Source organism: Conger conger, chromosome 9 (assembly GCF_963514075.1).
Source record: "Conger conger chromosome 9, fConCon1.1, whole genome shotgun sequence".
Lineage (NCBI taxonomy): Eukaryota > Metazoa > Chordata > Actinopteri > Anguilliformes > Congridae > Conger > Conger conger.
The window spans coordinates 19,852,753-19,866,992 of record NC_083768.1 but is presented as its reverse complement, the minus strand read 5'-3'; the positions used below and the strand labels follow the sequence as shown (position 1 = coordinate 19,866,992).

The 14,240-nt window shown below is 43.4% G+C and overlaps 1 protein-coding gene across 3 annotated transcripts in view; it reads right to left on the bottom strand.

Annotated features, from left to right (window-relative positions):
- LOC133137904 (oxysterol-binding protein-related protein 10-like) overlaps window positions 1–14,240 on the bottom strand; it is a 57,936-nt gene that overhangs the window by 20,866 nt on the left and 22,830 nt on the right. For 2 of the 3 annotated variants that reach the window (XM_061256313.1, XM_061256311.1), the window contains exons 5-7: window positions 13,969–14,163; window positions 9,084–9,297; window positions 5,338–5,468 (exon numbers count right to left, since the gene is read on the bottom strand). In XM_061256313.1, the coding sequence (XP_061112297.1) occupies window positions 5,338–5,468; window positions 9,084–9,297; window positions 13,969–14,163 (540 nt within the window). The remainder of the gene's footprint in view (window positions 1–5,337; window positions 5,469–9,083; window positions 9,298–13,968; window positions 14,164–14,240) is intronic. The other variant, XM_061256312.1, reaches the window with a different exon arrangement.

The window sequence follows — 14,240 nt, the reverse complement described above, 5'->3', positions numbered from 1 at the left end:
GACATCAACGAGTTTACAAACGAGTATTGACATAATTCTGTTGTCTTTTTCTGTTGAATAGCCCAAAGTATGTGTTAAACCACACACATTTCAGTTTACAAACTAAATAACTGGTCAGGTTGTTTTGTGGTTGTAGTAACAATAATAAGATTAATATAGTGGTACATTTAATTCCCAAGAGGCTTCTCACAAAACTACTGTCACTTTATGGAAATATCAGTATTCGTACGGTTACAACACAATCACTCATTCTCCCCTACATCATAATGGCACAGTGCCTGATGAATGATGAATCAAAGTTTTACATCAGAAGGTTGCAGGCATGAATTTTGAAAGGGGAAGAATTTTACTTTTGGAGGTACTTAATCTGATTTGTGTGTGGGTGCGTGCGTGCGCGTGCGTGTGCGCATGCATGTCTGTGAACATGAATGTGTGCGTACGTGTGTGTGTGTCCGTATGCATGTGTGTATGTGAGTGTGCGTGAATGCATACATGTATGTGTGCACAAATCTGTGTGTGTGTGTGGGCATGCATGTGCAATGCATGTGTGCTCCTTTGTGCCGTGTGATGTGCAAATAAACCATATAAATGTTAAAGCAAAAAACAATGACGGTGAAGTTCCTCTTGGATCAGTGTTGCTCAACCACTCAGGAAAGAGGACTATGATGAATTATCTGCTGGAGCGATAACAATAAAAATACAATTCATCAAGGTGTCCAATGTCATTAGATAATGGCCACCGAGTTATAGAGGTAGAGGGTGGCTCGTAATACATCAGTCTACAGAACTCTGCCATTTTGCTTGGGACACACAAGGACTGTACAGTGCACAGCATAAATGAGTACACCCACCCAAGCAAACAAATCCAGTAATCTCATTTTACAAAGACATATTTGGGGTTCCTATATGATGTAGTGTTTCAGCAACACTGGTTTATCAGTTACCAATGAAACATATCAATACGATATATACTATATGAAATGGGTATTACAAATATCACATTTGTTTGCTGAGGCTGGTTAAGGGTCGTTGATCAGCAGATGACTCTGCTGAACCATCACACTCAAACAGGTGCGGTTCTTAACCCATTGAATCACTGCCAGACCTCACCTCATGACAATGGCACTACATGGGAGAGAGTTGTCTGGAGGAGTACTGTGAGAAGTGCATGGTGCCCATAGTGAAGTACGGAGGTGGTAGAGTTCTTATATGGGGATTTATAAATGCTGAAGGTGTGGAAGAGTCTGTACTTCATCAATGGCATCATGAATTCACACATGTACTGCAAAAGATGCTACCTTCTCTCCACACCCCTGGACCTCGGGCACTTTTTGGACATGACCATGGCCCCAAACACACCTCAAAGGCCACTGCTGCATTCTTAAGGAAGAACGGAGTGAAAGTGCTGGCGTGGCCAAGTATGTCACCCGACCTCAACCCTATTGAGCACCTGTGGAGGATTTTGAAGAGACAAGTTGTGCAGCACTCCCCATTAAACTTCAAGGCACTCAAGGAGGTCATCCTCCAGGAGTGGAACAGGACAGATGTGACAATATGCCATGAAGGCTCAGTACAGTACTTAAAAGTAATGGTGGACATACTTAGTACTAAAATATTAAATATTTTTACAAATTAACCAAGGATGTACTCATTGTTGCAACCCTTGATTTTTGCAATGTTGCCTAATTTACTTATTTTACAGTTAGCAAATGCATATCTAAATTGCCCGTAGGTATGAGTGTGTGAGTGAATGGTGTGTGTGCCCTGCGATGGACTGGCGACCTGTCCAGGGTGTATTCCTGCCTTTCGCCCAATGTATGCTGGGATAGGCTCCAGCCCCCCTGTGACCCTGTTCAGGATAAGCGGGTTAGGATAATTAATGAATGAAATGCATATCTTTCCATGTTGTTAAGTATATATGTTTAAGAAATTTCAATAATGTTATCTGTCCGTGAATTGTAATGGTCATAATTTAGAAATAGAAACGTATCGTTATGTTCAGAGAGGGTGTAATCATTAATGCGGTGTACTGAAATTACACTGTTAATGCTGTAAAACTCAACAGCCTGAGTAACTAAGGGTAAGCTTGCCATATTTCTCTGGACCCGAACTGGACTGTGGAATGGGTAGGTTATGCGGCAAGTTAATCTTGCATAATGGATGAATATTCCTGACATAGAAATTATGTCCAGAAGTAAAAACGAGGATGAATTATTCATAGACATTGACTTTACACTGAATTATCATTGTTTCTCCTTTATCGCCTCTCAAAATGTCCCATGAAAAGGGAGATTTGATCTTCTCTATGTCCACATAAAGAAGTTGAAGGACATGCTAAATGTCTAATAACATGGTTTTAATCTCTACAGTCTGACTCTGAAGTCTTAAACAGCCCTACCATATATGACATATACTATGTATTCAAAGCACAGCATAATACAAAGATAGCCATGTTTAAAAAGAAAATTAAACACTTGTACACCAAACACACAGCAAAAAGCATTTCTAAAACTAAAGAAAAAAGTAAGTGGAATCTCTTGTGAAGCAGTCCAGTAGAAGCACAAACACCTCCCATCTGAGAGAGCCATGGAATGCAATTACAGACTATGAAATATAGAATCAGGTTAATTACCAATATTGCAGAAATAATTGCGCACCAATGTTGTGTTCCTTTTTGAGTACACAATCTTAACTCATTACAATATGAAGCCTTACATTCTCCCCTGACATTTACCAGAAAAACACTTTTAACTACTAATGAGGAAGTACACAGCAGCAAAGATACATATACTGGCATGGTCACCAGCCTTTAAAAACTGGATGTATTGAACAAAGCTATTATACTTGCATTTCAATCACCTTAAATTGCAAGAAAGAAAAGAAAAAAAGATCACAGAGAATGAGATTTTAGCCTGGCCACGTGCCACACATTATTTCAGTTCCAATTACTCACTGCGTTGTGTGAATGAGTTAATGTTTGACATGGCATTAAATTAATCTTTGTAAAATTGGAATACAAGTACTAATCGCATTATAACATATGACGGACACATAATTGCCCCGGAAGATTTGTAATTTCGTTCTCGTCTCATAATATTTCATATCATATGACAAAGGGCAAATGTATAAATGGTAATATTTCAGAACTGTAATTTCAATGTCAAATGATAATTGTTCCCATGACTAAATGCCATTTGAATTACATTTTGACAAGGACTGATGTCTGAACACTGACAACTCCCATTCACAAAGAACCCCACAACAAAAAACCAACATTATAAACAAACAGGGGTTTCTCTCAGGATGAGAGATATACGTTATTGAACCCCATGTTATTTAGGAGCAGTGGGTAGCCACAGTGCAGGACCAACTCTCAGTTCTTTCAAGTTCTCAGTTCAACTCTCAAGTTCTCAGTTCATGCCAGTGCCTTGGGTCAAGGGTATGGCAAGGGCAGGAGTATACCTGTCCTGACCTGCAAGTTTTTTTTCTTCCTGGAGGAAGAAAACACGGAGAGCAAACACGGAGAGAACCTGCAAACTCCACCCGGAGAGGATCCATCCAGCCAAGACTCTGACCCAGAACCTACTTCAGGCAAGACAGTGCTGCTGGGCCCAAGAACATTTCCACTCAAGAGGTCCCAGCTGCCCCATTTCCCTTTGAGGTGAGTGTTTGAGACTCAAAGAGCAGTGATCTTTCTTCACCCTGGTAAGGTGAAGGTGTCTCCGTTTGGATGCGTGTCACCAGTCTTTGAGCACAACAGCAGGATGTGCAGCACTGACTGGGTCTTACTGCTGCCAAAACAGCACAGAAAGCCTCGGGCCTCTCCTAAAAATAAACAAGGCAGCACAGTACCTTCCTACTGTAGCATGTAAGCTTCAAATTCAGTATGCTGCAAGACCTCTGGAAAAATAAGTCATGACACATTTCAGAGGAGATATCGGTAATTGCAATGGGGACTGCATGAGCCACCATTTGCAGAGATAAAACTTGGGAGCAGAACACGACATGGTTAAGTTTATACTCCCTTTTTTATTTATTTTTCCCCTCAAGTGAGCTTTTAACGCAAATGTCATAAAAGCCCATTGCAAATCGTTTGCAATGGGCTTTTATGACACGACTGCAGGGATGATGCTATCACACAATCCCCCTTCATTGTGAAGCAGAGAATAAATAATGTAGATTTATCTCCAGACATTGTCACATCCTCATGCCGTGTAGGGAAGGGGGACGTCATTGGACCAGCCAGTAATTAGTGCAGGTGCAGGGTGACAAAAACTCTTTCAGGCAGAACAAAAGAGACTCCCCTACACACCTCTTAAATACTCTGGAGTGATTTAGTACAACAGGACACCATTTCACCCCAAATTGTCTTAGATTGCCCAGTGAAAAGGGCCTTTTTTTTGCAATGAATCACCTGGGAGCATTTAGTGTGTGTAACTATTTATCTCAGGTTGGTATAGATAGTCCAAACACTATCTCTGACACACCACAGCCAAAACAAACATCTAAGATTTACTGCTTACCACCTCAACCTTATTAGAGACACAACTGCCCTACAGTACAGCACAACCTCAGTCCCAACACACACACATTACTCCACTTCCCCTCAGCCCAAGCACAGTACTATACCTCACAGTAGAGTTCTTTATCTGACACTTTTATCCAAACCCCCTCCGGAGCAATGTGGGGTTAAAGGCCCAAAAGCAGCACTGACCTTGGGTCTTAAACCGCCAACCTTCCAGGTCCCAGTCAAGCAGCTTAGCCACTTGGCTATCAGTTACATGTATTCTATACCATGATACATACACTGATCAGCCACAACACCTGCTTAAACCTGCTTTTTTGATTATTAAAATTCTTTAAACTGTCTAACTATATTGTGTCTATGAACACATAATATTTAATTATATGATATGTGTACTTATATACGCAGATAAGCATAAGTGAATTGCATTCAAATGATTTTTTAATGGAAATCTTGTCAGCTCATCGGGAAGGGGGGGGGGGGGTTTGTTTTGTTATTTAAATATCTTGGTACATACTGGTGTTCACAATCATGTCCATCTTAGCAGGTGCTCCAGGAGCAGTGAAATTTTTCAAAATAAAAAAAAATAATTAAAAAAAAAAAAAGACCACTCACCATATTTCAAAATGCATGGGATCTATTCCTACATAATTTTCACCACATTCAGTACAATATAACCTCAACCACTGTAAAGGTTCTCAAACCAAGCAGAGAACGAAAGGCAGTCAGAACCCCAGATATGTTACTACACATTAATCTCAGGACCTCCATTTTGTCTGGTAGAGCTCCACTCTGAGTGGGAACAGGCTCACCTCCGCGCCCGGGGGTAGGCTCTTCTTGCGGAGGGCGGGGGAGGGCTCGGCCGAGTGCAGGGAGCTCAGGCTTCCGTTCTTCATCCGCGGTGCCGCCGGCGACTTCGGTTCCGGCCAATCAGGGCCAGCGTCTGTAACCGGGACACAGAGCGGCAGGTCAGGACCCACAAAACTCCAGTACAGACAGATGAAACCCATACTACTGATGCAAGGAATGCCTGGACTCCACTTCCCAATCCTGTAGCGATTAATTCGGTCTGTGAGCACTCAACCTAGAGCCAGTACAGAAGGAACACCTGGGGGTGCAGTACAGTAAGAAAGAAACAGACTTTCCATACAGACACAGCACGGTTAATTGGTTCCCTCGATACATCTGATGACTCACACCACACTTCCGTTTTCTGAATCTAATTTGAATCTCTCGGTTTTGAAGCTTATTTTGAGAAAGGATTACACGAAGGGCGGCAAGTTTAGTTCTGTCTTCAGAGGGCAAGTAAAGGAATGAAAAATAATCAAAATAATCTCTCCTGGGTATTACATGCCCATTAAAGCAAGCACTTTTATTTAGAAAGATTGTGAACTCTTATTTTCATTGCGTGTGTGTGTGTGTGTGTGTGTGTGTGTGTGTGAGAGAGAGAGAGAGTGTGTGTGTATGTGTAAACACCAGCTGAGGCCTCTGCAACTACTCCTGTGTGAGGTCCGAACTGGACCCAAAATCCAATATCCTCAATTATACGAATGGTAATGAGAGAGAAATACAGAGAAACATGAAATAAGCAACACAGAAAATCACTTACAGGAACTACAAGGCACAAACTGAAACACCCCATAAAATCAAAAATACACTTTTGTAATTCACATCACTGCATTCAGAACGCTCGGGTCAGTATCACAAAAGCACTGCTCCAGAAAGGGCCGGACCTCGAGCAGTGCAACCGCTCCTGACCCCGGAAATGTTCCAGAATGCCGTTTCAGACAGTTAAACCAACACCATTGTAAAAATGAGTCAAGTTTTTGAGATGAACAGAGGCCTGTAGAATGGAATTCAACACCCCCCCCCCCCCCCCCCCGCTAAGAGTGAAGGAACAACTGCTGAAGCACAAATACATCTGTATATTTTCTGTGAAAAAAGACTGAAGCACATTAAACAGCCATTTTAAAAACTCATACGAATGCTTATCTTTACCTCCAAGACCTTGAGCAATGAATCCAGGAGTGGGTTACACATCAAATCCTGTGTGGCATGTTTGAGGGCATGTAAGTCAGGAGAAGAAGAAATAGCAGTGTTTCTGTTATCTGGCCATTCTTTTGATCCCAATTATTTTACTGTGAATATACAGTATATTCCACTTATAAATGACTGCATTGTGAACACTGCTCTGCCTTGGTGCTTGTGCATATATTACATCAATACAGGGCTATTAAATTATTATGAAATTAGATTTAATATTTCACACCATTGGGGACCGTCAAAGCAGGGACATTTTTGCTTTTGTGTCTGGTGTGAAATGTATATGGATTTCAAATATAAAATATTTTAGGTTAAGTCTTCAATGCTTAGCCAATATAGTTTTAAATAAGCACTTGCAAAATCACTAGTACAGTAGCTCTCAGAATCCATTTGGTTTCTAGTTTTGACTTGGTCTGACCTTAAGAAATCCTTCAGGTAAAAGCATTTCCACACAAATTATTCACATTTGGGCAGCAATACATCAGGAGCCAATTTAGGCGGGTGAGGGACGGGGACCCCGTGAGGGGAGTGCATTGCCGAACTCCATCAGCTCAACCTCGCTTAAATTTAATGCACCACATCTCATATTCATAATGGAGCGATCCATTCCCCTGAAGCAGCTGGAGCGGAGCCCGGAGCGAGAGCGTGTCGGCCATGACAGGGAGCTCTGATCCGCAAGCTTCCTGTCTGAGAGACCAGCAACATCCCACTGCTGCAGTCAGAGCAGAGGGTCGGGGGGGGGGGCCTACAAACGACACTGCAGTCGCATGTCTAATGAAGGTACTTTGTGTGGTGAAAAAAAAGGAAAAAAAAGAAGATATTTTATGATATGTAAGGACATTTACTTACATATAATTACATGTATTATATGTGCAGTTACGTGTATTAATGTGTCGCCCTAGGTAAATTAAAATCAATAGGCCATAATAATACTAAGAACTATCATCATCCTCATAGGCGAGGGAACGGGAGTGAATGACAGCTGTGTGCAAATCAAGGTGCCGTGCAGAAGCATGTAAGTCGGGGCATGTTACAGCTGAAATGGGCGTCAGTGGGTCGTTGATGCAGAACGTGCAGGACCCACAGGGTTCTGGCTTCAGGAGGATTCTGGTTTCTAATAATCATGAGGATGTGATATAAGCATTCAGATAAGCAAGCATGGCAAGGCCTCGGACAACCTCTCACCTCACCTCAGTCTGCTGCAAAGCCATGCCCTCTGAGGGAAGTTCTGAGCGTGTTGTGCCCCATCAAAGTAAAATCATTCCAAAGCATGCGATTCCTTTCCGAACAGCAGGCCGAGCTCTAGAGACGTTGCGCGTCCATTCATAACCTCAAGAGCGCCGTGCAAACAAAAACAGGAAACCTTTTTGGTCATTGACTCTGATAACACCTTGAGGAGAACCCTCCATATTCATTTAGTCACCATAAATGAATAATAACCATTACCGAAGAACCATCCTGTGCCACGGGTGTCAAATGTTAATCAGGAGACGCTTCAGCCCCATACACTCGGTGTTGAATGATGCCACCTCAGTCTGCCGCACGGCCAGCAATTCTGCCACGGTGCAGCACGTCTGGGTCGCCTAGGAGATCCGCAGGGCAGCTGCACGATGATGATGCGGCGGATAGCATCACTCGAGAACCAGCCTTGTGCCAAGGTCACCCTGGGGCACCACGTGCAGGATGAAAACTCCCGCACATCTGTCGCAGTGGTGTGAAGACTGCCAACTACACGCATCGACAAAGCAGGAACAGTAGTGGAAGGGAGCTAGTCAAAACTCGAACTCTAGTCAGAACTAGTCAGAATTATCTCCATTCAACCTGCTCACAGTGCAGCATCGACACAAAGTACAGGAGCAGATATCCATCCAGGCCCCTGTATGTCCCAGATAACGGGGCCCCGGCCCTTCCAAGGGACGGATGCCCCACCCTCCCACACCACTGAGGGCTGATGGCCTTCAACACATACAGAAGTCATCACCTTACGGCCGCTGGAGTTTGGCTTTCAAAGGTCTTTATTTGTTCCATGTTGGCAGACAGTATTAGGCAGTAGGCACTGTAACTTATTTCTTTGGCATGAGATTACTCCATCGTCCGAACATGCAGGCATACACACACTTCCGGACACACGGGGGACACGGAGCAGCGTTACGCCGACGTGGACTGACCAAGACAGTCTGAAACTTCAACACTTTGGCTCCTTGCTGTAAACAGGCTGACCAGAAATAGCCCAGTGACTGTTTCAGGTGGGGTTGGGGACGACAACAAAATGAACATTTAAAAAACAAACAAAACATAGACATCAACAGATGACCAACAGCACACACAACAGAAAAACGGATTTTCGGCATCTTTCAACAACATTTATTGCATAGACTCAAGTGGATAGGTCCAGACAGACAGGGGCAGGAGCTGCAGTCTACCTCCGGGTGGCCCTTGTTGGGCCCTGGGGGTGGGAGGCTCGATGTTGGGGGGCCCAGGGGGGCGAGTGGCGGGGGTCCCAGTGCGGACTCACCGGGGGGTGGGCCGCGGTTCTGGTTCTGTTGGGTCACCTGGGTGACGTTCTGATGCAGGATGCTCAGGCACTCCCCCAGGCAGCTGAGGGTGGCGGCCGAGGTGGCCTTGAGCAGCAGAAGGTCCTGGTCCAGGCAGGACAGCGGCCCGCGAGTGGGCAGGGACTCGATGGAGTGCACCAGGTTCTTCTGCTGGCCCTCCACCTGGGTCATGATCTGGGGTGAGGAGAACAGAACAGTCAGGGCAGGAAAATCTCACCCCCCCCTTCTCCATTTAACTTTCTCCATCCTTTCCACTGGGAGGAAATTATCAGCGGTTTACCAGCAAGCATCAGAATGTGGATCTGTGCAGCTTTTCTGAAAACCAGAACTTACCAGGTCCCTGAATTCCCCTGACTTCATGGTTACCCTAACAACCAGATATGGAGCTGCCCTGCCATCTTTGTTTCAGATGAGTTGGGGTTAGGAGGACAAACCCAAGAATTTTGTTGGAATTAAGTTGGTCTCCCACTGGGATAGGAGCAGGTTTATTTTGGTCCCTGCATACAGGGATGAGTTATTCCTGTATGACTCACTCTTCAAGCTTAGGTCAGAAAACAACATGACATAAATTCAGCTGTATAAACACTGATTCCTTATGGCAGCAGGCTTCTCCACACAGCAGTATGAACACCTTGAATGTAGACTGAATGTCAGATTGAATTGTCCAGAGCATGTACAATGGCAAGTGGCAACATGAACTTTTGGAGAATTCTCAGACACAGCTGATTTGTCTTTTTAGGGGGGTGGGAGGGTTGACCTACCTGGAGGAGTGGCAGATGGGAGTGGTCACATAACATAGGAAAAAAATGGTCACTGATGACAGGTTGGCCCAAGAACTTTCAGTAGACCATAACAGAACACAACTCTAGTAGACCACCACAGGACACTTCTAAAATAACTGCACAACACTAAAGCCAAAGTATCTATTTTTTAGTGCTGTAAATGGATCCATATCCCTCAGCCATCATGCAATGCAACAATTAAATATCACATTTTGAATTAATTTGGTTCAGACCAACCAAGCAATGGCAGTTGAGGTCCCCTTCCAAAAACAGGAATCCTCCACAATAGACATTTTCAATATACAGAGATATACAATAGACAGAAATTGTCTACATGCTGGACGTAAAAGTATAGAATAGAAAAAAGCAGTGAATGTAAAATGAGATAAATAGAAATGTGCACGGAATATAAAATACTGGACGAAATAAGGAAAAAAAATGAAATCTTTCTCCACTGGACCAGAGAGCTACCCTGGGCCCTCAGGCATAAGCTTCTTCAGATTCACAGTCTAACTCTGACTTTTTGGAGAAAGGTCAACCAGAGTATGCACTATACATGGCCTTCACAGCTCTCAGAATTAACACACAGGTGAACTGCTTGTTTGAACCACTGTAACCTCTTTGGCAGTAGTGGAATAGTGGTGTTGATTTGCACACGTAAGGCTGCATGTATCTGACATGTGTATCAGGGAGGGCTTTCCACAACCGAGAAAAAGGCTTGAGACCAATGTGGCCATCTCTTTTGTGATCAAATGCTATTTATCACATCTTTAAAACCGACCACAAGAATATTGACCTTTTTTCAGTATCATATTTATCCTTCTCATGTTATGACATAGGCAATACACATACACATACTGTACACACAATACATGCACATGAATATGAACATGCAGAACAAAAATGACTTGGCGATTCTCAATTCAGAATGATCAGTTTTCACTCAATAGGCAATTCCCAGGCCATCGCAGGATCAACAGGTACCTCCAGACAAGGGGATGAGCAGGAAGTCAACCTCTACCAAACCGTTTCCTAAATGTAATACCTTCTCCTGTAAGTACCTTCTCCTACTAGCAACTCTCAGGGCAATCCTTAATTCTGATAAAAAATACAGAAAAATACCAACAGTTGAAAACATTGCCAAATCAGGTTTTGATCTCCTCTGGTCCCAAAAGTGTTCCGGTTTGTTGAAGGTCATATACACAAGTACAACATTTGTTGCAAAACTATATTCAGGTCTGCCTTTATTAAACACCACTGAGTAGATAAATATCTGTGGTAGAGTCCCTCAAGTTCTACTTCATAAATTAGATCTTCACAGCACTGAATCTCCAGAAGGGAAAAATTGAAGCTGAATGAACATCAGGCAGTGGGACTCGTGTGCAAGCCTGCAGAGCTGCTCAAGTCAAATCAAATATCCACACAAATTCCTCCCCTCATCCCGAAACTCCAGTTCAGGAAGAAGCAGGTTATTGCACAATAAATAAATTGTGCTTTAACTGAGGGCCATGAATCACCCATGATGAAATGCTATGTAATCTTGTACGTCTCAATTTTTTTCCGATACGGCTACAGCTAACCTACCTGCACCACTTTAACGAAATGGCTTCGAAACCACCTGGCAGCTTCTTATGTCGTCGGCTGTGTTCCACAATGAAAGCATTCACTAAAGTGGGACTGTCGGGTTTACAAGGGGTTGGCTTGGTTTGGACAGCCCTGTATTCAGTGTGTCATTACTGGCATTCAGTCAGCCTGCTGGGCCAGATAAAGATGAGACTGAGCTGCCCGCTTTCAGCCGCGACCTGCGCACTGCTGGGGTGTCTGATAACAAGCCCCCTCTTTCTCTTTCTCTTTCTCTCCCTTTTTCCTCAAAGAGGCGTCGTCAGCTTTACAGCAGACTTGGTGTGTTGAATGTCGACAGGCCTCAGTCCGGTAACTGAGCATAAAGACACTCTTTGTGCTGTACAGACTCCATGGGGCTCCTTGGAAATGGGACACGTCTGGATGCCTGGCTTCAAGCTTCTGGTCTTTCAAAAACCTAATTTTACCTGCAGGAACCTGCTCTTGAAATCCTGTGCTCGCCTTGCAAAAACCTTACTCCAAATCATGTCTTTACTTGGAAAAACCTGCCTCCAAATCCTGTCCACCTGGCAAAACCTTTCTCCAAACCCTGTTTACCTTGCAAGAACCGCTTTCCAATTACTGTCCTTATTTGAATCAAGATATTTTTCCAGTGACAGCCGACAGGACTGCTTTTGTAGCATGGTATGCATGTTGGTATTATACACCATTCAGCCTGATGTATGGCATTCCAGACATTACCTCACCTCTCATCTCCCCCTACATGACAATCCCCTCCAGTGTATTTCTCGAACACAAACAAAAAAAGGGCTTTTTCCATATATGGGTATCAGCTAGGAGCAGTGGCTAAGATCATGGTTCAGTCCACACAATGCAGATTCAGCATACCATGCCTTAGAGAGCACTTCAAGGACAATGGCAATGCCATGTCGAGGCCTTGTGTATGAAATGACAAACCCTTTGCGTAATTCCACAATGCTTTCTGACCTCTGACATGCACATCTCTAACAACCTAACCTCGATGCGGAGATGTTGAAGCCAGCCACTGAAGGCATCATATAGACTTTAAGTGGACCAATGTAACAATGCTATAGGCTTACAAGTGGACTAGGCAAATGAGCTTGGGAAGAAATAACATCGTACAGGCAAAGAGGAATACTGGAGGAATCACATCCTTGTTGACAAATACTTGAAGTGGAAAAGCAATGATATGATAGTCCACTTACACATCCATCAAGTATGCAGATAAAGTTTAAGTGCATTAAGAACAGCCTTCAGAAGTGAGTGTTATGTTATTCTCAGTGCAACCATTTCTAATTGAGGCTGTTGATTACTGAACTCCATCCATCCATCCATTATCGAAAGAGCTGATACAGTTACCGAAATTAGATTCAAAATTAAGAACAAATTATGATTGAATCCAGGACTCAATCTTGCATACATCATAAGAGACAGATATATTTTTATGCTGTAACAGTCATAAAAAGGACACTACAACAAATAGCTGGATGAATGTACTCGTGAAGGGAAGTAAAAACACTGCATCCGCATAATGTCAAAAGAAAAACATGTAGCATCATGACAGTGACAAGACAGTTGCTGAATGAAGATTAAAAATATGGCAATTCTGCTAAATATTACAGGATATTACTCTATTGTCTTATTTTGCATTACACACCCTTGGGTAAATTGGCTCCATTCAAATTCATGAGTAAATCAATCACGAAGATGCTAATTTTCTGGAAGACTGCAAAAATACCTCTGAGTCAACATTCTGCCTCTTACTCTTCGGCTGATTTCACAGTTCACAGTTTTTAGCTTATTTCTGAGATTAGCAGACAGCCAAGCTCTACAATTCCGCGGTTGCCATCAAATCATAAATGGGCAAAACATGCATATTAGGCAAAAATAAGCAAAACTGTGCAAAGTCTAAAATTGGCATAAAATATTTTATCTTTTCAGGATGAGCCAGCCATGTTAATTCAAAATACATAACAATAGTAGAATAAAGCCTATACAAAAGACCTATGTCAAAAGCCAGCACACATGCTAAGCCTACTACATGCTGTAGTATTTCCACAGAACTTGCTGAACACAGCTTGTCCATTTCTGGGTGAAACATTAAAAATGATGTGGCACTATTATAATTACTTTTGGTGTGCAGAGCCCAGTGCTGCCATTAGTGATGCAGCAGGTCATAACCCTTGTGATCCCCGGATATGGCCACCTGACACCTGACACCAACACTTGGATTGATCTACCGTATGCCGTTCATTCAAATTACCCCATTTCTATTGTACATACAATAAGCTTGTGTGTACCAATTCAGAAATAACAGGAAGAGTAGGCCTAAACTCATAAGTAGGCCTAAACCTAGAACTAAAACCAAGCAGTAGCCTGTTTCCACACAAGGCATTGGAGGGTCCCAGATACAGGAAAAGCAGGCAAACAGGCAGACAGGTTATTAATCTGCAGGCCCTACCTCTTTGACCTCCATTAGCCTCCCAGGATACTGGTTTTTAGCCCTGCGGGCGGCGGCAGGAGACTTGTGATGGGTGATGGTAACGATGTTATTGGGGGCCCCAGAGTGGGCCGGGTGTCTCTGTGTCCCAGGAGAAGAGGAGGGGGGGAGGAAAACAAAGCTGTGGGTCCGCCCAGACGAGGAAGAGGAGGAGGCCTAAGAGAGGAAGAGTCATGAAGCGGAGCCATAATGTGGCCCTGAACCCACTCTGTGCACCTCAGGACCCAGCAGCT